Here is a 25,260-nt window from a genome sequence, read left to right on the forward strand (position 1 = left end):
AGTACAGACCCTGCGTTCATCAGAATATGAGCCAGGGCCTGGCTCCTGAAGGGTAGGCATTCACATGTGTGCTGACTTCCCAAGAATTGTAGTTCAGATGTTGGAGACTAAAGGCGAACAAGACAGGTGTAGTGCACAGAGCATGTGTGTCCCAGAGCTGGGTTCAGAACCATGAAACTGAGCCCAGTACCTCTCGCAGAGTGAGCAACGGTTGCTTATCTGTCAAATATCCCAGAGGAGAAGATGTTACTTAATTGTCTACAAGGTTAGCAAACTTGCCTCAAAACTGGCAGGAAGCTTGGGAAATACTGAAGGGTAGCTCTTCCAGGAGCTATTTGGTGGCATTTTGGATTTCCCACCCTTCTAAAATCATTTCTATGTGCTAATGTCACTTCGACAACAGATGAAATTCATAGGAGGTGACAGCAGAAGTCATGCTTTTATCAATATTTTTCTTATTTTACCTAAACCATTAAACCTGAACCCTTAAAGCTCTGCATGACTTTCCGCCATTTTTTTTCCTCCAAGAGTATTCCAAAATGGAAAAACTCATATTCTACAAAGAATCTTTCAGATATTCTCCCTTCATTTGTTACAGCAGTCTGCAATCTTTTGTCTTCAAGCTCCCTTTTGTGTGGCCATCATAAAACCCCCTCCAGCCATTCCCAGGAGACCAGCCATAGTAAGCTGTCGTAAACATGATGTAAACATGATGTAAAAAGCTATCGTTAGATTTGTAGATTTTATCCCATGTCAAATGCAAGTTGCTGATGAACATGATTTAGACTTACATTGATGTTAAGATTTCTGTTAAGAGAAACCTGTTTTTTCACAACCGTATTTTTTTCCAACATCTTGGATAATGAATAGTCTTGGGGTCTCATCAACAGTGGCCAAAAGGATCACTCATCTATCCATTCAACATATTGATTAGGTGCCTACTCTTGCCAGACACTGTAGCAGCTTCTGGGAATTCAGCATCGAACAACACAGAAACACATCTCTGCTTTCAGGAAGGTGACACTCTAGTGGCAGAAGACAGATCATAAAAAATATATATCAGATGCCAGTAAGTACTACAAAAAAAAAGAAGAAGAAGAAGGACAGTAGGGAGGGAAGAAAGTTTAGACAGGATGTTTAGGGAGGACTTGGCTGAGGAGGGGAACATCTGACCTGACACCAGAATACATTGGAGGAGGAAGCCATGTGGATATCTGGGAGCTGGAAAAAGTGCCCATAAACGTAGAGACTAGAGAGTCTCTAATCGTAGAGTCATGAGAACAATTAATACCATGATCAAAGAATCATTGAAAATTGAGATGATCAAACATGTTCCAGTGAGTAAGAAAGACCATTAATTACAACCAGGGAATCAAAAGGCGATGAAATCTAAGAATTTTCTACATTGCTACTCCTTGATTATAACTTTCAACTGTGTCTTCTAGAAATTATACGAGGAGTTACAGATGACCTGAGAGTGACATTTTTTATCTTGAGGATTAGTTGCCAATGTATAAAGATGAGAGAAATTTAGGGGCGCCTGGGTGGCTCAGTCAATTGAGTTTCCAACTCTTGATTTTGGCTCAGGTCATGGTCCCAGAGTCGTGGGATCGAGCCCTGAGTCTGGCTCCGCACTGAGCAAGGAGCATGCTTAAGAATCTCTCTCTCTCTCTCTCCCTCTCTCCCTCTCTCCCTCTGCCCCTCCCCTGCTCATTCACATGTGCTCTCTCTCTCTCTCTCTCTCTTTCTCAAATTTTAAAAAAAGAGAAATTTACTTCCAAAATCCAGACTTTGAGCTTCTTTTGAAACATTGGAAAAATTCTCAAAGGTGATCCCACATGTCCACATGGAATTAGCTGGAACAAAAGAGCATTATTCCCTTCAGACAGGATATGCTCTCTTCATTATATGGCAGCCACCAGCATTTCTTATTACCTTGCACCAACCCACAGCCTTCCTTTATATTTTTCTGCTTACCTTCGGTAAGCTTTTAAGTTTGTGAATACAATTTTACAGGTTTATACTAACACTGCTGCTCATTTTGGTAGATTTGTGATTATTCAAACTTGAGCTTACATCTATCACTAAGTTTAAAAGTCCTCTGAACCAAGAGCTAAACTATTTGTTTATTTAACAAGCACTTATGTCGACTGTGAAATGTAATGTGCTAGAAAATAGAGGTTCGGAGTAAAAACACAGACCCTCTTTTCATGGAGTTCATTGCTTATTGGGGAATAAAAACATAATTAGAATAATATACACCATAATTTCTTTTTTTTAATATGAAGTTTATTGTCAAATTGGTTTCCATACAACACCCAGTGCTCATCCCAACAGGTGCCCTCCTCAACGCCTCTCACCCACCCTCCCCTCCCTCCCACCCCCCATCAACCTTCGGTTTGTTCTCAGTTTTTTAGAGTCTCTTACGGTTTGGCTCCCTCCCTCTCTAACTTTCTTTTTGTTCCCTTCCCCTCCCCCATGGTCTTCTGTTACATTTCTCAGGATCCACATAAGAGTGAAAACATATGGTATCTGTCTTTCTCTGTACGGCTTATTTCCCTTAGCATCACACTCTCCAGTTCCATCCACATTGCTACAAAAGGCCAGATTTCATTCTTTCTCATTGCCACGTAGTATTCCATTGTATACAGCATAATCTCTTAGCTATTCTTTTGTAAAATTTTAACCCAGTAGAGTTAACATACAGTGTTAAATTAGTGTCATGTGTACAATATAGTGATTTAACAATTCTGTATGTTACTCAGGACTCATCATGATAAGTGTCCTCTTATTTTTTTTTAATATTTTTTAACATTTATTTATTTTTGAGACAGAGAGAGACAGAGCATGAATGGGGGAGGGTCAGAGAGAGGGGGACACAGAATCTGAAACAGGCTCCAGGTTCTAAGCTGTCAGCACAGAGCCCGACGTGGGGCTCGAACTCACGGACCACGAGATCATGACCTGAGCCGAAGTCGGCCGCTCAACCGACTGAGCCACCCAGGCGCCCCATGATAAGCGTCCTCTTAATCCCCATCACCTGTGTCGCCCATCCCCCAACCCCTTCCCCTCTGGTAACCACCTGTTTGTTCTCTATAGTTAAGAGTCAGTTTTGGGGGGTTGTCTTTTTCCCCCCTTTATTCGTTTGTCTTGTTTCTCAAATTCCACATATGAGTGAAATCATGGGATGTGTCTTTCTCTAACTTATTTCACTTGGCTTTATACCCCCTGGATCCATCCATGTTGTTGCAAATGGCAAGATTTCATTCTTGTTTAGGGCTCAGTAATATTCCGTTGTATATCTATACCACATCTTCTTTATCCACTCATCTAATAGTGGACACTTGGGCTACCTCCATAATTTGGCTATTGTAAATAATGCTACAATAAACATTAGGGTGCATATATATTTTTTCAAATTAGTGTTTTTGTGTTCTTTGAGGAAACAGTAGTGTGATTACCGGATCGTCTGGTAGCTCTATGTTTAACTTTGTGAGGAAGCTTCATACTGTTTTCCAGAGCGGCTACACCTGTTTGCATTCCCACTAGCAGCGCACGAGGGTTCCTTTCTCTCCACATCCTTGCCAACACTTGCGGTTTCTTGTGTTTTTGATTTCAGCCATGCCCATACTGCATCCAAAACAACCCACAGATTTAATGCAATCAATCCCTATCAAAATTCTAACATTTGTATGGAACCACAAAAGACCCTGAATAGCCAAAGCACTCTTGAAAGCGAAAAACAAAGCTGGAGATGTCACCATTCCAGATTTCAAGTCACACTATGAAGCTATGGTAATCCAGACGGTATGGAGCTGGCTCGAAAATGTACCCCAGAATTTTAAAGCGCTTTTAACGCTTTAACACCCTGAGGTGTGTTACTCATTTGGTCTCTAGCGTTCTGGGAGGGAGGAAACAGCATTGTTGGTTTTATTATCGATAGATGCAGAAAGATGGGTACAGAGAGGTGAATGTGTGTGTCCAAGGTGACCCAGGCACCAAGGACAAAGCCGAGACTAGAGCTGTAGTTGATACCCACCACCAGAAGGTTCTGTTTTGCTCATTGTAATCTGTAAAGTGTTAACTTTCTGTCAGGGGTCAACAAACCCAGCCCACCACTTGTTAGTAACTTAAACAAGTTTTATTGGAACGCGGCCATGCCGTTTCTTTACCTGTTGTCTATGGCTGCTTTCCAGTTATAACAACACAATTGAGTGGGTGTGACAGAGACTATATGGCCCACAGAACCTAAAATATTTACTATATGTCCCCTTACAGAAAAAGATGGCCACCCCTTGCCCTATGTGGTCGATGCGTGGTAGGCGTAGGGGTGAGGGGATGGGGGAATGCCCCGTTGTCATGCCTCCCTCCCAGAACTTGAAAATTGAAGGAAAGCTCACCAGTCTGTAATGGGGGAAGCTGGCCATCCGTAAACATACCGGTCAGAAACACTAAGAGCAAAATGAGGGGTCCAGTCGGGAGACTCGGTTGTACATCCTGAATCTACACCAGGGGTCATGAACCAGTGGTTCTTGAAATCACCCAGTGGTCCAGAGAATCACACTTGAAGGCCACCCAGCCGGGACCCATGCCCGGATCAAAGCCAAGGCTGTGTCAGTAGAGCCATCCCTGCACCAGCAATGCACACAGACTCCTATCCTATGCCACCTGTGTAGGACAATTGACCTTCCAGCCAGGAGCTCTGGAAGAGCTGCCTCTGAAACGCCGATGGCTTTTATGTCATCAGGATAGGGGCTACCCTGAGCCTGCATCCCCACCATATACCTTCTGAGTCAGAGCCTCCCATTGGTGCATCTGATGGATGGACCCTGGGGCCTGTGCCTACCTATCAGGTGCAGGAGAGGCTGGGAGACATGTTCCTAATTTCTGTCTTGAGGAATACCTTCCTTCCAATCAAATGATTGAGATGTCGACACTGTGACACAGACTGTGTCATTCGTTTTTTTGAAGAGAACAGTATATGTCACAGAAGTATGGTCAGTATAATATTTTTTTAAGGAAACGAGGGACAGGTTTGGAATTTTCATCAGGGTGCAGCCAAAACTGCCCGTGAGAAAGGATATCTTTGACTACCAGACAGCGAGTGTCTGGCCGATAACGGAAAACGTCTCACTTATAACAATCTTACTAGCAGCAAGTACTAATTACTGAGGCTTTTGGTGCATTAGGCTAGGAGGTGAAAGTGTGATTATTGTCCACATGTTACAGTTGATGAAACTAAAGCACAGTGGGCTGGTAAGTCTTCCCTTGTAGATGATAGAGGAGAATTCAATGGGGAGCAGTTTGTGCCTTAAATCTTCACCTTGGCAAGGAAGGAATTTTTGCCCATTAATTTGGAGCATTTTTTTTTAGTTTATTTATTTATTTTGAGAGAGAAAGAGAAAGACAGCATGAGTGGAGGAGGGGGCAGAGAGAGAGAGAGAGAGAGAATCCCAAGCAGGCTCTGCATTGTCAGCACAGAGCCAGATGCGGGGCTCAAACCCATGAACCGTGAGATCATGACCTGAGCTGAAATCAAGAGTCGGATGCTTAACCAACGGAGCCACCCAGGCGCCCCTGGAGTATTTCTGCATCCAGTAGCAAAGCAATCATGATGGCTTCTCTAGCCTCTCACGAGCTCTTACTGACGACCACCTGAGTTCCATCCCCGGACCATAAATAAACATAAGCCACTTTCTGGCTAGAATTTGCTTTCCCACGCTGTATGTGGGCTAATAGTAGCCACATTCCCCAGCCCAGGAGCTGACAACTTATTGAGGGTGTATGTTACATCCGGGTCCGTGGCATTAGCTTACTTAATCTCCTCAAAAACCTTACTGTCCTTTTCAGACTGAGACTGAGTCTTCAAGAGCAGAAGTGATTCGGCCAAGGTCACATAGCTAATAAGTGGCAGAGCTGGAATCAAAGCCACATGCGCCTGGCATCACATCCTTCCTATTTGTCCCCTCACAGACGTAGAATTGGGGGACACCTTTGGTTCATGACTCATCCTTACCATTTGGGCCATTCGTAGTCAACCTGACTTGAATTGGGTTGGTAGGTAGCTTGAGCGATGCAATAATCATCCCTGAAAAAGAAAGCAAGGACTTGAAATTCACATCCATCTAGCACCAAGCTCGAGCTCTTGAGTGCTAACTAGATGAGTATTTTTCATCGCTGTGGCATTTCTATACTTTTTCCATACAAACCAATACATAGGAACTCCAGAGTAAACTTGGACTCCTGCCCCTTGCCAGAAACAGGCAGCTTAGTCAGTGTTGGGTGTTATTCACAGTAAGTGGGCCCTACTGAGAGGCGTGAAGGGACGAGTCTGGTTCTGGATCCTACTCTGCCAATTACCAGGTATGCGCCCCATGGAACGCTGGCAAATGTTTAATGGCTGGCTTTCCGAGGAAAACAAGCCTTGATCTGTAGGGTTTACCGATTTCTGTGGTGTAAGTTCTCTTACTTCGGGACGAGATGTGCCAAGACAGCTCTCATGAGCTCCTATGAGCTGGGACAAGCTGGGTCTCGGTCAAGACAGCTCTCGTGAGCTCCTGTGAGCTGGGACAAGCTGGGTCTCGGTGTGCTGGGAAGCCTGTTAGTCTCTCTCGCCTCCAGAGACTGGGCATAAGGCGAGTATCTACCTCGAGGTTTGTCCGAAGGATTAATGCCAAAACGTGGGAAAGCAACTAGCACCGTGTCTAGCCCTGTGTGGACTTCCATTCAGTAGCACGATTACTAGCAGGGACTCTGTTAGCTTGCTAGATCCCTAATGCCTCTGCCTCGATTTCATTAACTTAAAAATAGTAAGAAAATACGTTCCCTGCCTCTTTTCACATTACTCTAAAGATCCAATGAAATAATCTACATCAACTGCTTTGGAAGGTTACAAGCTCATTTAAAAAAAAAAGAAAAAAAGAGTAATTTTATGAAAATCAAGTCAAAACCCAGAGAATGAACTCTCGCTAGGCAAAACTTACACAATGGAGTCATAATTTTTGGTTCTTTCCTAACTATGTTTTTCTTGAGTTTTCGGGCGCTTCTCACTTCCTGGGGCTAATTCTCATTTAGAAGCTGTTGACTTGGGAGAGGTCTGGAAACTCACCAGCTCAGTGAAACATTCAGCCCATCAAGAGGTTCTGAGAGTCTCTTGGGTTTAAATCCTTTTTATCTTTTAGCTCCCAATCCTCTAATCCTTTTTGTGAGGAATCTGCAATTATCCCCTGTTTTTAGCCCTTCTTGCTGAAGTTTCCCTTTGAAAAGCGGGATTTCCATCATGTCTTAGAGGCGAAGGCAATAGAAAGTCTTCCTTCAGCAAAGCCACATTGGTTGCATAAAGACGCCAGTCATCTCTGTTCCCTGAGGTTCCAGTGGGGCATTCTCTTCGATCTGCTAGACTGTTTGCTCAGCCCTCTCTGTGATCCTGGAGAACGCAATACTCAGACTAAAAGCTTGGCACCTTCCATGTAGCACCCTTCTGCTTCGTCACTGGGGTTGGGCTTGTCCCCGTTCCTCCATATGCGAATAGAAATGCTTGGTGAATAGTTTGCCGACCCAAATCCATAGACTAACACCGAAGGTCACAGATCATGTCCATTCACAGGCATAGCCAGACCTCTGGCTGGCAGGGCAGCACCATAGTTATGAACGTGTTGTGTTCTGCCGTTCAAAATCCTCCAGAATGCATCTTGCCCCTGCATCCCGCCAGGCATGAGTCCTGGGTAAACCACATAGGCTCTCGGCGTCTCTGTTTTTCCCATAAGAACGTGCATAATAATTCATAAGACCTACATCAGGGGCCTAGGTTGTTCAGTCGGTAAGTGTCTGACTCTTTTGGCTCAGGTCGTGATCTCACGGTTCATAGGTTCAAGCCCCACTTTGGGTTCGGCACTGACAGCACAGAACCTGCTTGGGATTCTCTCTCTCTCTCTCTCTCTCTCTCCCCGCCTCCTCTCTCTGCCCCTCCCCCACTCAGGCTGTCTCTCTCTCTCAAAATAAATAAGTAAACTTAGAATAAATAAATAAATAAATAGACCTACATCGAGGTGTAGTCAAGAAAGTTCAGTGAGTTAATACATATATTAAGGGTTTACAATGTATCCTGGCTGACACTAAAGAGTGTGTGAGCTATTATCATCATGAAGCAGTGTTTCCCTAACTTCACTCAAGGGAAATTCATACTTTTTGCCATATCTGCATACCCCCTTGGGCTCTCATTTACTTATGTACACACTTTTATTATAGAGGAGATTTTAAATTTTTTTTTAATGTTTTATTTTATTTTTGAGACAGAGAGAGACAGAGCACGAATGGGGGAGGGTCAGAGAGAGAGGGAGACACAGACTCCAAAGCAGCCTCCATCCAGGCTCGGAGCTGTCATCACAGAGCCCAACACGGGGCTCGAACTCACAGACCATGAGATCGTGATCTGAGCCAAAGTCGGAAGCTCAACCGACTGAGCCACCCAGGCTCCCCAAGAGGAGATTTAATTAATCACTAGCCTCAACTGAAAACCCATATCACTTGCCCAAACAAGGAGCTAATGGCAAGGAAGAAAAAAAAAATAGACAGAAAGACAACTAAACAATGTTGTTACATCTGACATCTGCCTGGACCCTGACGCCTGCCTAAGTCTTGAAGCTGAGCTCTGTTCAGCCTTTGCTGTGATAAAGGTTAGAAAGTGTTAGTGAGGGGTTAAATCCTTGAACTTGAGACTTGAACTGAGACTTTCATCTCAGGAAGGAGTTAGAAGAAAATCTAAAACAGAGCTGCCTTTCATATTTCTGCTTTTTTACTGCTGATTTGATGCACCTCCTAAGGCTTCTCACACACACCCGATGCTGTTAGGCACCCCACACTTAAGTTATCATGGGGCTGCAGGATTCATTCCCACCCAGTTCTGTGATGACTGCAAAAAAAAACTCCAAGTAGTTTGATGGATATTATTCTTGAGGACTGCTTCTCCTCTCAAGCCAGTTCTCATTATCCAGATGTCCCCTCTCCAAATTTAAAAAAAAAATGGTCTGCTTTCTTCCTAAGTTCTTCAGATCGAGGTCTGGGTTCACATCTCCTCTGAAGTCCAGAGACTGATGTCTCGTTAGGGAATTTGGAATTGGCTCAAGGCCTCCCCATGCTGAGCAGCCCACCTCCGGACTCAAGGAAAAGATCAGACGTCAGTGTATGTTATAGGAATGGTGTGATCATGTAGTTTAGTTGCTGTAAAGTTTTATGATTAAAAGACTACAATCTATCAGATAGCATCGTCGCCCAACATGCGATGTGCCTGCAGTATTTAAGAATTAAGCTCCTTCCAATGAAGCACTGGGTCGTTATCTCCCACATGGATCAGTACCCCCAGTGGGGCAAGGAGCTCTATAAACAACGGGGCCACTGGGTTAGCACTTCCAGGGAAAGCTCCTCTCCAGTCCTTCCCTCCCACACTCCCTGTTTCTGAAAACTTGGGCTCTGAACTACCTTTGCCCTCTATCATAACTCAGGTTTGTTCTGTTCTTCCACAGTCTAAGGTGAAAGCCATCTTCCTAGATATTCCTTTATATTCCTGGCCCAAGGTTAAGGCTACAGCGATACCAACACAGACATACAACTCTTCTGTCTTCCCTGTTCAAGGCAATTGCAAGTTTTGCAGTCACTCACGTTTCTCATGCAAGCTTTGGATTTTTCCCCCAAGCAAAGTAAATGAGAATTTCCACAAGGCCAGGGACCCCACCGCAAAACGGACTTCAGAGTCTGCTTATTAGACATATGAGAAAAATAAAGCACAGAGAGGAAATGATTCACTCAAAGGAAATGCGGGGTCTTAGATTCCCAATCCATTTGGGACAACTCCAGACAACTCCAAGACAGAAAAAGGCACGTGACCTTAACATCCCCTCTATAACACCCCGTCCTATGACCCCTAATGATTTAGCGATACTGGCAGTTTGTATCAACTTATCTCAAGAGTTACCATGTTCTTATAATCTCCTCCCAGTACAATAGAATTCAGTGTACTTTAAGAAACAGCAATAGTTGGGGCACTTGGGTGGCTCTGTCGGTTAAGCGTCCGACTTCGGCTCAGGTCATGATCTTGCGGTCCATGAGTTACAGCCCTGCGTCGGTCTGTGTGCTGAGAGCTCAGAGCCTGGAGCCTGTTTCCGATGCTGTGTCTTCCTCTCTGGCCCTCCCCCGTTTGCACTCTGTCTCTCTCTGTCTTTCAAAAATGAATAAAGGTTAAAAAAAATTAGTAAAAAAAATAAGAATAATGTCAGGAAATAAATTCACTGTGAATGATAAAAACCTCAAATCCAGAAACTTTAGGGCAAAATAATTCAATGAAAAAAGCCACGGAACCTTGATACGATCTCTAATCTGTTGACCACAGTATGATTTGGGCAAGTCATTGCCAAGGAGTCCCAGTTTCAATAACTGAGTTTGAACCTAGATTCCATTACTTATTAACTGTGTCCCTTGAGCCAGACGTAACTTATCCAAGCCCCTGTTCACTCACCTATCAAACGGAGACAGAAACAGGATCTACTCCCTAAGGCTGTTGTGTGGGGTAAATGTTCTCATCAGATCTGTGCCCGACACACTGAAAACACTAAATATTGTTTGGAATTATCGTGTGACCTATTTAAACATCCATCAACCCTGGATCGTCTACTGTAGAATTTAATGGCTTCTTACCTATATGAGAGGATTGGCAATGACCTTGCACAAAACGTTAACCCTAATTCTTGTTCTTTTCTTCCAAGATAGGCAAGTTGGAGAAATCATGTAGCCATAAAGGAATGTCTTAGGCGAATGGGGCTCGGGCTCTGTTTCTCCAGCCTCTTGCCACCACAGTCATATCATGCGTGATCTTTCTCCTTCGAGTGTCGTTCACAACCCCAAGTCTGCAACCTCACCCCCTTTTCTTCCAATCAAGAGATCTTTTATACATTCAGAGAGACAAGGGTTTTTTGGGGTTTTTTTTTTTTGAGAACCCACCATATGCCGGGTACTCTGCTGTGCAGCAGGACATCAAAAGTAAACAAAATGAGCTCTCACGGTCCTTACGTTCTGGAGGAAAGAGGCAGAAAAAGCAACACACGAACAAAAAAACATAAGATCGTTTCTGGGGGTGCCGTGAAGGATGTCAGGCATCGCCATGATCGGGAATTAGTAAGTGGCATGGATTAGGGTGTGGCTGCCTTCATAGGGTCATCAAGGGAGCATCTGAAGAGGTGAGACTTTGGCTGAGACATAAGCAATTAGAAAGCACTAGCTTCAGAGAACTGGGGAAGGAATGTGGCAGGCAAAGGCAAAAGCAGGTTTCTTTTTTTTTTTTAAGTTTATTTTTGACGGAGACAGAGAGAGACAGAGCACGAGCTGGGGAGGGGCAGAGAGAGAGGGAGACACAGAACCGGAAGCAGGTTCCAGGCCCTGAGCTGTCAGCACAGAGCCCAACGCGGGGCTCGAACTCACGGACTGTGAGATCATGACCTGGGCCGAAGTCGGACGCCTAACCGACTGAGCCACCCAGGCGCCCCAAAAGCAGGTTTCTGATACAAGAAAGGGCTTGGCTTGCTGGGGAAACAGAAAATGGGGCAAGAGTTGGGGTGAAGAGGGTGAGGTTGAGAGCGGGGCAGACATCTGAGTACAGGGTCATGCAGGCTGCCAAGAGGGAGGCCACAGAAAGGCATCCAAGAGGTGTGAGCCCCAGGGAGAAGGCGTCGGACTAATGTCCCGACACTACTGAGTGAGGAGAACAGTGGAGTAATGCAGCTCAGAATCCAGCCTCTCTTTGCTTAACGCCAAAGAAATAAATTGCATGTTTTAGTCCTTAAAAAGGATTGCTCCTGTCCAGCATTTACTTTTGTCTCCTTTCTTTTTCTAATTTTCTTGTTTAATGTTCATTTATTTTTGAGAGAGAGACGGCGTGTGAGCGGGGCAGGGGCAGAGAGAGAGGGAGACACAGACTTTTGTCCCATTCTTGAGACGTGCATGATGAGCCTCTGTCAAGATGAGAGCCTATATATCCCCAGAGACTTTGTGGGAGTCAGTTTCTGGCTTATAAACAGGCTCTAAGAGTCTCCTAACACCTGTGAACTCCCGGGGTGGGCAAGGAAGTGTGGAGCCTGGGCATCAACTTATTCCTGGGCGAGTCCCCAACTGAAAAGATGATGGACAGCTACCTGTACCCCATCTGGTCCCTTAAAGAGATCTGCCATGCCCTATTTTATGACAGAACTGCAGTGTTTGAACTCAACTTGAAATAGTCACACTAATGGGATCAAGCAAAAGTGAAAGCAGCTAATCAAAGAATTCAAATCCCTCCTCTCAAGATCATACGTCCACTAACTTGAACTGCTATTTCCCCTTAAGTTATAGGGCGCCTGGTGGCTCAGCCGGTTAAGCATCCAGCTTCCGCTCAGGTCATGATCTCAACGGTTCATGAGTTCGAGCCCTGCATCAGGCTCTCTGCTGTCAACGCAGACAGAGCCCACTTCGGATCCCTTGTTCCCCCTTCCTCTGCACCACCCCCCCCCAAGCCCATTCTCTGTCTCTCTTTCTCTATCAAAACAAAAAAAAATTATAATGACTCCTTGGCTTTCCACATAAGGCATTAAGTTCTATATAACTATTAAACACAAATCCCACATAAAAATACATCCCACATAGATATCGTGGATCTGATTCCCTTTAAAAAACTCAACTTAGGAGAAGCCGTCTTTGGCCTTTGGCTCAATGCAGCAAGCAAGCTCTCAACACCGAAGCTTGAGTTTTGGCCGCATGTCCTTATTTGCTGGTAAACATCGGAGGATTCAATTAAGCGACTACAATTTGAGAGTTCGTCCTTGGACAACTTAATCCTTGCACCATAATCCCCAGATTCCAGAGTTCACCGGCTTCTCAACGATCTACCGAGCTCATCAGACGATGACACATTGCCCGATGTGATTGCTTATTTTTATTCTTGAAAACTTGGAAAACTTAAAAAGTAAAATAAAATAGAATTTAAAAATGAAACTCAAGCGTGTTTTCCTCTCCAGGGTTTATCTTCTTTACTTCCTCCGTGCTGTTCATCTAATTCCCTGCCAGGGGAGGATGGCTACAACCCAGCCACACACACAGACGTGCCAAAGACTCTTGCGAATCAAGTGTGTATTTCTCTCGACAACAAAGCCAGCAATTTTCAGATTTTCATTAAGTGCAGCCCCCAGCGAACCCTCACTACCTGTTTTAGTACCTTCCCCCAGACTTGCACATTTTGGAAGATTCTGTGGCATTGTTTCATAATGATCTTGGCGGGGGGGGGGGGGGGGGGGGGTTGGGAAAAAGGCATAGCAAATGTCAAGCCTCAGGTTGTGTTCAAGAGTTCTTCAAGTCAGTACCGATTCAGGATCCGCAAAATCACTAAAGCACTTACCTCCCAATGTAGGCCTTTTAAGGTCAGAAATATCATAAAATCACTCAGGACATCTTGTTCTGTTCGAGTGCCTTTTCATTTTCCTACCCTAATGGCAGTTACTCAAACTTCTTGAGAAAGGCAACGTTTGATGCTCACCTGAAAGAGATTTTCTTGACAAAAGATTTGAAGTGTTCCTGTTTTCTTTCTTTTCTTCTTCTTCTCTCTTTCTTAATCTGAAACTTCCTACTTTTTGATCCCTCCTATGTAAGATACGAGTTATTCCTCCCCCCGGCCCCGTCTTCTTTTTCTCTTAAAATGAGTGGCACCTGCCTGTGTCGGTATGATTTTGGTGAGTGAATGAACATAATTAGCCTCAAATCAGCTCAACACGTCAGTCAACGTCATTAGCTGGGCAAACATTCTAATTTCAAGTACGCAGCTGAGAGTCTAACGGCTGAAACCATAAGCCAGTTCTCCTTGGGGATTTGCAAAAAAGACAAGGAGAGAAGGGGTCAAGAGTAGGCATTTGTCCTCATTATACCCCGGGAGGAAGGCATAGTGGATTTGTTTTTGTGGATGACACAGCCCTAAGGGTACCAGGAACCGTAGACAGTGATTCCCAAGAGAAAAAGAAGTAAATATCAGAAACAATGTCACATAGCCGATAGAATATGCACTTCAAAATCAATGAGACGGATTTCAAATTCTTTGTCAATGACTGTGTGACCTTCAGCAGGCCCCTTACCCTCTCTGAGTCTTATTTTCCTCAACTATAAAATGAAGATTAAAAAATACCTATCCTGCTGGTTTTCCAGGAATATTGAAAATTCAGTAACGATGCGGTGCCTGGGTTGCTCAGTCAGTTAAACATTTGTCTCTTGATCCCAGCTCAAGTCTTGATCCCAGGGTCATGAGTTCAAGCCCCATGTTGGGCTCTGCTCTGGGCATAAAGCCTACTTAAAAAAAAAAAAAAAAAAGATTGGTAACGATAGGGGCACCTGACTGGCTCGGTCGGTGGAACCCTCGACTCTTGATCTCGATTTTGTGAGTTCGAGCCCCACGCTGGGTGGAGAGATTACTTACAAATAAAATCTTTTCTTTTTACATTCAGTAACGATATTCTCAGGATGCAGTAGTAAATTCTCAATAAATGTTAGTCTCTGCCCATCCCCCAGGTAAAACAGAGGCTTGAATATTTATACCTGTAGGACACCTCAACCGAGTGCCACAGAAACAGGACAGTACGAGAGCGCCGATGGCACCTCACAAACAACAGATAAGCGTTTGCAAAAGGCGATGTTCTGTTCAGAGGGTGCCCCTTCCCTTCCCATCATTCCTTAGTTGCTTGGCAACTTTCACCCAGTCATCCCGAAAAGCAGTGTCACTTTCAACCCCCGACATCCAGATTTTTTTTTAAGAAGAACCTTTTATTAGGAGAAAATACACCTTTGTGGCGGTGCCATTTGAGGGAAGAAAAGTATACGTTTGAAAAGGCACCCCCCAGCCAACACGAATCCGTCTCTCATTTAGTACTCGGAGATGAGACCTATCATAATATTTAAGTCGGTTTTGAGAACTTTTCCTTCAAAAGGAAAAGGGGGAGAAAATCCACTGGTTGACTACCCAGGGAGGCCAGGAGGAGTTCAGTTACCATAGAGATTTCAATGCTGGCAAATGGTGCTGGGGAGCAGATTGGTGTCTGTTAATTTTTTTTTTTTTATTTGTAATTTATGTGTGTTGGCTCATTCTCCGGGCCAGTCCAGATTTTCCTGTTTACCTGCCATTCTGTGTGATGCAAGTGACAGATGACACTGCCACGTTTCAGCCGTGTCTTCAATTTGTAAACATTATTGAGGGGAAGGAGGACAGCAGAAACACGTGGGGAAGCCCCCCGTGCTTGGTTTTTGCCTAATGATGGCAAAGCGCTGCGGAGATTGTGCGGAAATTGCCAGGAGGAGAGAAGAGCCTTGCAAAATTCTCTACAATAATCTAGATGGTTCCAAGACCCATCTTGGTCTCTACAGAATCTGGTTTTGGGATGCCTGGGTGGTTCAGTCTGCTAAGCATCCGACTCTTGATTTCAGCCCAGGTCATGACCTCACAGTTCATGGGTTTGAAACCCACATCAGGCTCTGCAATGACAGTGCAGAACCTGCTTGGGATTCTCTCTCTCTCTCTCTCTCTCTCTGTGCCCTTTCCCCCACTTGTGCACACTTTCTCTCTCTCTCTTTCTCCCTCTCTCTCTCAATATATAAAAAAAAAAATCTGGTTCCATAGAACTTCTTTCATGACTAATTACAATTATTTGGTGAATGCAAAAAAAATTAGAGGAAAGTCGGTCTGTCTTATCCCGTGGCAAACACAATCCTTGAAAATAAATGGTCTTTGCTGCCTCAACGGCTAAGTCATTGTCTTTCCAACAGTGCTGGGGTGCTGGGTGGGAGAGTGGATGTTACTGGTGTCTCCCAAGTCCCTCTTCGCCTTTCCTAGGATTAGGCCCCAGGAAAACATCAGCCCCACTGGCAACTAAGTGGAGACAGTGCCATATTAGCAAGAAAGGAGTAAGGAGACTAATCCTTTAGAGACACCATCCCTTAGCCGCTAAGAAAGGCAAACCTTCGAGATGGGCTTCAGTTGGATGTCAACTAATAAATACTCATTTCCATAAAATTTAAATGAGCCCAGTAAAATCTACCTCTTGCTGTGAGGAACCCCATCTCATTACTCAAAATAGCAGCAATGTCATTATTGGAAACCACACCCTCCACACCCAGGCGGTGGTAGTAGAGTCAGAAGCAAATGGCGTCCGGCCACTGCAGTGGAAAGAGGTAGCCAGAACGCTTCCTGTTCTTCCATCCCCCCTACAACATGTACCTCACTTATAAAATAATCATCGTCAAATGCAGGGCTGCGTTTTGATTAGCCAAAAGACGCAACAAAGATTTCTTTTTCTTGGGCATACCTAGGCAACAGCCCAAATATTTAAATACCTAAACCTGCATGTGCGGTTGAAGAAAATTCAGACCTTTAGACACCCACAGAGAAGGGCTGATTTACCGCCCTTGGCTGAGTTGGGCGTCCTCTTTGAATTTTAAATGACCTTTAAGCAATGATGAGGTCTGTCTTGTTGAGGCTTAATTGCTTAATTACAGAAGCCGTGTTTCAGTAGACAAATATTTCCCTTAAAACCCATCTTTTAATTTTAAAAAGACTTCATTTGATTTTAGGCAAAATTGGAAGCTGTTTTATATTTTCATCTCCCACAGCGAAACTGGAAAATGGTTTAAACCAACGCTGAGGCCAACTGCGTTTTTCTGTAAAGCTTGAGTCAAGTCTCAGGCAGCTGTTACCTAAAGTAGTCAATCGATTGACATTTTTTCAGTCAGCTGAGCAACGCTCAGACTTCCACACCCTCTGGAAACCCAGAGCCCTCTTAAAATCCCCGGGAGTTTCCCAGAAACTTTATTTTTGTCACTTCCGGCTACAATAGGGAGGCAATATGGGGTCGTGACGAAGAGCTAAATGCTGGAATCATATTGCCTAGAAGGAACTGCTGAGAGACCTCCGTGCTCCCTCAGGTTACCCCATCTGTGAAATGGGAGAACCAGGTCCTACTTTATAGGCTTGTGGTTGGGATTAAATAGGTTAAACTTTTAAGCACTTTGAATAAGTCTTGCTGTGCAGTCAGTGCTCAATAAATGCCTGCCGTTATTAATTTTGCTCCTACTGTATTGCTTTTCACTTCTCTTTGTAGTGAGCTCCACCATCACGTCCCTGGTGTTGACCTAAGTGGGCACAGTGCTTTCTCTAGAACGATTGCCTGTTTCCTACATCTCGACATGTTATAAGACAAACAACACAGTCTTGCAGTTTTTCAATCAAGGGTGAAGGTGATTAGAGCAAATACTGTGATATTTCGCTGGGGAGTGCTCCCTATAAGCATCACACATATAGCCATGCCATAACAGCATCCTGCTCGGGACCTATATGATATTTGTAAATAACTGAAAAGTCCCTCTTGCCTTGTTTCTGCTCCTCACCATCTCCCTGCTCTGCGGAAAAAGCAAAACAAAACAGACTTCTGTCGTCATTTTGCAGATCTAGAACATTCTTGGCCCCAAACCTAAAGTCAGCCTTCAACTGTATTTACACAAGCAAAGATGTTAGTGAATTTTTTCCAATGCCCGTAACACCTCCGGGACCTTGTTTGTTTCTGCCCCGCCCCCTCCGTCTGGGTAACAAAAAGGGAGGCGATGACACTGTGTAAATTAGGCTCTGCCTCCCCCCACCCTCCCCCCAGAAGGCCACAGTCTGCCCCGGTTTTGAATGACAAGGTTCGTTTCTTGCCTTCCTTCCTGGTACAACGGTCATTTGGCTTTCTGGGTAGCCGAGCACCTGCCCTGGGACACCCCAAACCACCGCAGACAGAAAAGATCTAGCAGACACCTGAGAAACACTCCTTTGCAAATTGCAGGCCCCCATCAGCTCCCCCACCCCCACCCCAACCCCCCCCCCCCCGCCACCGCCTGCTCCCAAGCTTTCAGCTCTGGCTTCAGGTGGGCCCCAAGGGGATGCCTCAAAGGTCTCACCTCGAACAGGGTTTAATCTCGAGCTCTGGCTCCTCCCCGGACGCCACATCGACACCCTATAGCCATGAGTTTGGCCGCCAAGGAGCAGAGGATCCCGTCCTCACGAGGCTGAAACAACAGAAGCTGTTGTTTGTCACTTAGCAAGGCAGTCAGTCCCAAGGGTCTGCTGCGGCACCAACTTCAGGGTCTCTGTGGCTCTCATGGCCTTCGCCTCGTGCTTGGAGCCACCCTTGCCCTGTGAGCGTCGCAACTGTGCACAAGGGCAAGAACACGGGGAAAGGCACCACCAAGCTCCTCCGCCCGTCTCCGCCAGAAAAGGGGACCCTTCCGTGGACCACCCCTCCTCCCTTTGGAAGACTCCCATTAGCATCTCATTTGCCAGAAATGGGTACTCAGCCACACCTAGATGGACATGAGGCGGACAGTCCAGCCCCCGAAGTGAGGAAGTCACCAGCAACCCGGTAGGACCAGCCACCCCAGAGAAAGAAAGACCCGAGATTTATAGATTAGAAGTGGCTGATTTCTTGCGATTGACTCTCTCTGCCTATCAGCCACGCGATGCCAAGAGTCTGCAAGAAACCTCGGGGAGAAAGAAAAAAAATCAGTTAAATATTTAGATGATTTGCCGACACAAGGAGCTTGCCGTTGGCAGCAAAGATTTATTAAGCAGGCTACAAAACAAGATGTCATTAAACAGTTTGAAAGCATGCCCTCGTAATTAAGAAGGGAGAAGCTTTCTAATTTGGGTAATGAAATCCATGGCTCGGAGAAGCGTGCATTTTATTAATATTTATTGTGTGCCTACTGTGTGCCAGGTACTGCATGGGCTCACTGCATTCAATAGAACCCAAAAGAAAAAAAAAGAAAAAAGCCTCCCTTATGCCAGACCTACTGATAATAATCGCTGTCATTTATTGGATACTGATACTCTGCCAAGCACCACGCTAAGCATTTTACATAACAAAGGTTTGTCCTCAGGACAACCCTAAGAAGTAGTAATTACCGCCCTCAATTTATATGGAGTGAAAAACAAACTGGGTTTGTCCGGGACTACGAGGTTTCCCAGGACACAGGACTTTCAGGGCTAAACCAGAGAAATCCCGGCCACGCCTACCGCCACACGAGCAAAGCGGGACCGAGGGTTACCCCTCCGAGGCGCGTGGAGTTACCAGAATCCAGTCCGGTGCTGCCGAGCACCCCCCCCCCCACCCCGCCCCTGCCCCCTCCCAGGCTGCAGCCTGATTGCTAAACCTCTTCTGGAACCCCGAACTCTTACCACCTTCCCTTCCCTGCCTCTTCTTCCTTCTGTTTCGGTCCCAAACGCTAAAGAGCTGACCCTTTCCTTTTTGAGCTGTAGAGCCATCAAGAAAACCCCCCACCCACAGGGTCGCACTTGGGTGGTCTTCTAGGGGCCAAGGCCACCACGCAATAGCAGCTCTGTGTGGACCCTGCAGGCTCCCCTCGGCCCCTTCTCCAGGCCATTAGTACTTAATCGCCTACAGACTGTTTCTCAGTCCTGGTTGCACTTGACTGTCACCTGGGGAGCTTTTCCAACGTACTGAAGCCAGGACCATCTGAAGGGGAATCTCTAAGAGCAGGCCTGGACGTAGGAATTGTTCACTTTTCCAAAAAGAATTCATTTATTTACTTACTTTGTGAGAGGGGCAGAAAGAGGTGAGGGGCAGAGAGACGCAGAGAGAGAATCCCAGGCAGGCTCCTCACCACCAGCACAGAGCCCGACGCGGGGCTCGAACTCACGAACAGCGAGATCATGACCTGAGCCGAAGTCAAGAGTCAGAGGCTTAACCGACTTGAGCCACCCAGGCGCCCCGAGTGCTACTGGTTGAGAAGAACCCGGACTCTTTGCGGCCAGAGATGACCCATGTTTCTAAAGCTATTGGAGACTATTTCCTCTCTCCGTGGACAGAGAGGGTGGGAAGGGAAGAGAAAATCGCCGTTAATCATGGGTCTTAAATACAGCGCGTCCTAACAGTTGTGTGTCTGCAGAGATGGCCTCTCCCGCAACACAATGGGCGCCTCGAAGGCAGACGCTTCATCTGGCCAAGAGCCTAGCAAAGTGCCTGATGCATCATGAATATTTATCAGATGGAAAAAAAAAAAAGAGAGAGAGTAAATGACACATGTAGTGGGGAGTCATGTTTGATCTCCATTTAGAAGGCTATTTGAGGTTCTCTGGGAAGACAGACAGACACAGCGTTCAAGCCTCTTGTTGGCTTTTGCCTTTTGTCTTTGACCTAAGAAGGGCAAGTTCGGGAAAATGTTGATTTCAGGCCTTGTTCTCTCGCAGAGTTCACACTCGGTCTGTGCATACGTGAGACCAGTGATTTGCAGGGTAATTCTGCGCTGTTGAAAGCTGATGTCAACCTCTAAATGGGGGGAAAGCAGGGCGTCTTACTGGTGATGTGTGTGCGTCCACGAGTGTAGCTCGAAAATAAGCGGAGGGCTCAGGAAATTGATGTTGTACTAGCAAAAGGCCAACGACACTTAGGAATGATCCATGTCGAATGCATGTCTAGCTGCCCTGGGTCACCCGGGGAGATCTTTTTTTTTTTTTTTTCCTCGAATGTATAGAACTTACGAGTTTGAAAAATATGTATTTTGCCTGGAGGGCAGTTAAAAAGACTTTAGTGTGTCAGCATCCCCAGATCATTTATATATTTTTCTGCCCACATATTTTATTCATAACGTCTGTTTTATTCTCCTTTATTTTGCCAACTTGGTGTTCGACGTTACTGCTTTTCTCTTAGAAAACATCCCATTATCAGAGCGAGGCCACGTGGCTGTGGGTAAACTCAAGAGCGCTGTTGGGCAAGGTTAAAAATCAGGGCCATGTTTCAGCAGCTGGGAGGGCTTCAGGGTCTGGCCTTGAGATGTATTATTATTCCATTCCTGAAGCCTCACACTGGGAGACAGCAGTAGGAGAGGGTGTGGTTATAATAGCGAGACCTCGGCGCAAAAGACTGGTGGTCATGACAGGTCTCTGCCCGAAGAGAAGACCAAGGCTTGCTCACCAATGGGTGGGACAGAGCAGACCATTTAGAACATCCCACAAAATGGCTAATAGAGCAAAATACAAATTACTTGTTTTTCATAAATTCTCCAGGCAGCTCAGGAATCACGGGAAATGATTGCTCTGAGCCGAGGGCTCAAAACCTACTCTTTATTCAAAGAACGACCGTCCTGTTGCTGTTCGGCTACTTCAAGAAGTGTTTCAAGGGCGCTGTGGGTTCTGGACTCCAGATGTGAGAATCTGAGGACATTAATTCTCCCTCCCGCCCTCTCACCCCACTCCCATCCCAGAGCAAGGTGTGCAAAGTTCTTCATTGAAAGCAAATAAAAGAAAGCATTTGGCAAAAGGGAAGGAGGAGATGGGAAGGAAAAGGAGAGGAGGGGAAGGAAAGAGGAAAGAAAAAGAAAGGGAAGGAGAAAAGAAGGAAGGAAGGAGGGAGGAACAAAGGAGGCAAAGAGGGAGGGAGGGAAGAAGTCCTTGCACATTAGAAAAATATTGAGGAGACAGCTTTCAGTTCATGAGAGGGTGGTTTACGAATAAGAAGAAAACATCTCATTCTCTGGGGCAACTAGCTTGATGTGTATTTCTGGAATATTTCACATACCTCTCTCACGTTAGCATTGCTACCTGTAGAGTGATATCACCATATTATTATCGCTGGCTCCTCGACCAGTGTCTCTGGCCTTTGCAAGGCAGAGTCAGTCACGTCGTCTGTTGGACCTCAGGGCACTAAACTTCCCGTCATCCCAAGTCATCTGAAAATGGAAAGAACATGAACTCTCTTCCATTGGATTCTTCTTCGCATCTAGAGGAGCGTTTGGAGCATTTTAAGGGAGGTTGTGGACCTTCCTTTAGTGTGTTCGGCAAAGCGCTGGTCCCAAAACTCAGGGGACAAAAGTGGGAGAGTTCAAGATCAAAGAAGTTTGGAAAATGCTTTTGGTTCCATTTCATTATTGGACATTCCCAATGGGCATAAACAAATTAATCGCTCTGAGAGGTCCTCGGGTAAAGAAATCTGTTAAGACGTGTTGTTTAACTCAGCATCCCCCAACTGAATTTGACCACAGAATTATTTTCTCCACCTAGAATCCTTTAAAACAACAGTTCTAAAGAACGTGTTTTGAAACAGGCCAAGGGCTCAGGAGACAGAAGATCTGCATAAAGACTAAATTATCCTTGCAAGTCAGCCAGCCCAACTTTTCCTTCTATAAATAGGGAAACAGAGTTACAGAATCACAGAGTCTGTGCAAGAGGCAGAATTAGAACACAGGAGCCAGGACAAATGCATTAACTCGGCCTCAGTTTCCTTGCTAGACCAGAGGTTCTCAACTTTTGGCCTTGAATAGTCTCAGATGTGTCATTAAATTCTGATGAATGTGTGTATTTGTTGATGGAAAACATTCCATCAACACATTCCATGAGATATGTATTATCTCATAGTATCTAAGCATCAGGAGTCCAGGCACAGGCCCGCTGAGTCACAAGGTTATAATCTGGGTGTTGGCTAGGGTCGTAGCGTCTCCCTAGAGGCTCAACTGAGGAAGAGTCTCTCCCTTGGGTTGTTGGCAGAATTCATTTCCCCATAGCTCTAGGCCATGGGGCTTTGGTTTCTGGCTGGCTGTTGGCTGGGGGCCACACTCGGCTCCTAGAAGCCACCCACCATTCTTTGTCCTGTGGGATTCCCCAATCTGACCGTTTACGTCATCAAAGCTAGCGAGGGAGCGAGTCTCTGGCAAGATGGAGGTCACGGAGCTATGCACCACTATCATGGGAGTGACATGCCATCACCCTCGCCATATTCTATTGGTTAAAAGCAAGTCACGGGTCCTGCAACTCTCACGAGGAGGGAAGTGCATCAGGGCACGGACACCGGGAGGCGGGGATCATGGGGTCCAGCTTGAGTCTGTGGGCCACCGTGCGCAAATTTCATTCTTGCTGCAAATGAGTACACCGCTGCAGAGACACCTGGTCAGGTGGGACCTTATGTTGAAGTGATCGCCTGAACTACTAAAAAGCAAGATGCACCTTGCAAAAAGCCGAAAGTGAGACCTACAGGGCCATGCAGCATTGTACCTCACAGGTGCAGACTGCCAAGTGCAGCTTGCAAGAGGGAAATTGCCCACAGTCAGATTAAAAATCCCGTAAGCCATAGAGTTCAGTGCCCTTGTGTTACTACACTGAGCATTACCTTGAACTGTAACTCTGATGCAACTTGAAGTTTAAAAATCATTCAGCCAGGCTAACGGAAAGTCTGTACTCAGAATCTGGGCATTCAAACCATCCTGACTTAATACAAATCCCTGACAGTAAAGAGAACATGGATGAAGAATGTCAAAGCATTCCTCTGGCCTCCAAAGATTATTCCACTGTGCTTTAGAAATAAGCTTCAGAAACTTTATGCTGTCCTAATAGATTAGTCTTGGGTTAGTGACTAGATTAGATTAGTGAGGGTTAAATGAGATAATATATATGAAACAAATTTTCACAAGACTTGGAACACAGTAGGCATTTGATGAACGTTTGCAGACTTTGGATGTTTGCCTTGGCCGATCAGATCCCCAGATACACATACGCAGTCTTTGGAACCGTTGTAAACCGTGGTCACAGGTGTCCTGCTTGTCCAAGTTGGTATGTCCTCTTGTCAGCCCCCAATGACTCCCATCCTTATGAGCATTGGACTTACCTTCATGGAGCGAAGGTTAATGTTTTACTTGAATGAATCTTGTACAGACATTTCATCAGGAATGATTCAACTCCACTCAAATGACCAGCCTGTAGTAAGGAAATATAGTATATTGGGAAATGCAATACATATGTCTCCGAATAGATAAAAGAGTAAGGTCAGGGCAATAGACATTCCTACTCAGACCAGGAGACTGCTGGAAGGTGCCTTGGCATGTAATGCAATCACCACCAACACTCATAAGTACCAGCAAATGTGGAATCATTGTAATGGTGGCCGCCTCGTATTAATTGCTAACCTGCTCAGTTCGGGCCGTTTGCCATCAGTATATCTGGCTTTTGATGGGATGTCACATCCCCAAAACATTGCAAAACCCTGGGTGGCAGTGAACTGTTTGTTTGTTTGTTTGTTTGTTTGTTTTATCCTCCCTGCCCTAAAAAGAATTCGGGTTCTAAGTCTGGGGTCAAAATTCAAATCACAGAAGCCAGGCCCAGTGTAAAAAAAAAAGAGTAGGCAAGGGGGCACCTGGGTGGCTCAGTGGGTTCAGTGCCCAACTTTTGATCTCGGCGCAGGTCATGGTCTGACAGTTCGTGAGGTCGAGCCCCATATCGGGCTCTGTGCTGACAGTGCAGAGCCTGCTTGGGATTCTCTCTCTCCCTCTCTCTTTGCCCCTCCCCTGTTCACTCCCTCTCATTCTCTCTCTCTCTCTCTCTCTCTCTCTCAAAAAAGAAAAAGGAAAAGGAAAAGAGCAGGCAGAAGACAAGACAGTGAAATGAAGCAGGATGACATAAAAAAAAATGGCTCAGTCACAGTAAAAGGAATTCAAATTTGGATGCTTTGCGAGCGCGTGGGTGAAACATAGCGGGTCTGCAGCTGGACTCCGCCAATGAGCCATTGTTCCACATCCCCGAGGGTCTGCAGGTGGCAAAATCTGTTTATATTTTCCCTCGATCCCCAGGTTTTTAAAAAGGAGACGATTGTTACCCTGTATGGAAACAAGATAGTAGATTTTATGTTATTCCGACCACATTGAATCATTTCAGATTTGGGGTCACAGGATTATCCATCTAGAACTTGTAGCCACAAACCTCCAGGCGGGGTTAGGAGGAGGTTAGGTTTATTTCTGTTACTTTTCCATGAAGGACGGCCTCTCAGTAACTCTCACTCTTATTATCCCATCTGGTTGTAAGTGAAATACAGATTTGGAATATCATTTTTATCTGCACATATTTAAAACGTAATGTCCAAATATTATGCTGTTTGAAAAGAGACACCTGTCCAAAAAATTCCCAGGAAGGTTTTAGAGAGTGCACTTAAGCTCAGATTTAGACACAAGTAAAGCTCATTTTTCATTTAGTGGAAGCCTTCAGACTGGCCAAGACTTGGAATACTTGCCGTATGCTTTGCAAATGCAGCAATGCCTCATTTGTTCGACGTGGACCATTCCATGGAAGTGACTTTTCACGTAACAGAAGCTTATCGTTTTGCCCATCAAATCACATGTTTATTTTAACCATTCTTCATAGGAATATTTCTGAGGGTCCTTTACACACTCCCCTAC

The 25,260-nt window shown here is 45.3% G+C and overlaps 1 protein-coding gene across 4 annotated transcripts in view; it reads left to right on the plus strand.

The window, feature by feature from the left end:
* The window catches only part of TSHZ2 (teashirt zinc finger homeobox 2), a 453,491-nt gene that overhangs the window by 292,311 nt on the left and 135,920 nt on the right, over positions 1-25,260 (plus strand). Inside the window, exon 3 of one of the 4 annotated variants that reach the window (XM_060620480.3) lies at positions 9,522-11,343. The exons of 2 other annotated variants lie outside the window; for them this stretch is intronic. In XM_060620480.3, coding sequence (XP_060476463.2) covers positions 9,522-9,526 — 5 coding nt within the window. In that variant the 3' untranslated portion in view covers positions 9,527-11,343. Of the gene's footprint in view, positions 1-9,521; positions 11,344-25,260 lie in introns of those variants that run through there. One more of the 4 variants, XM_060620466.3, reaches the window with a different exon arrangement.

Source organism: Panthera onca, chromosome A3 (assembly GCF_046562875.1).
Source record: "Panthera onca isolate mPanOnc1 chromosome A3, mPanOnc1 haplotype 2, whole genome shotgun sequence".
NCBI lineage: Eukaryota > Metazoa > Chordata > Mammalia > Carnivora > Felidae > Panthera > Panthera onca.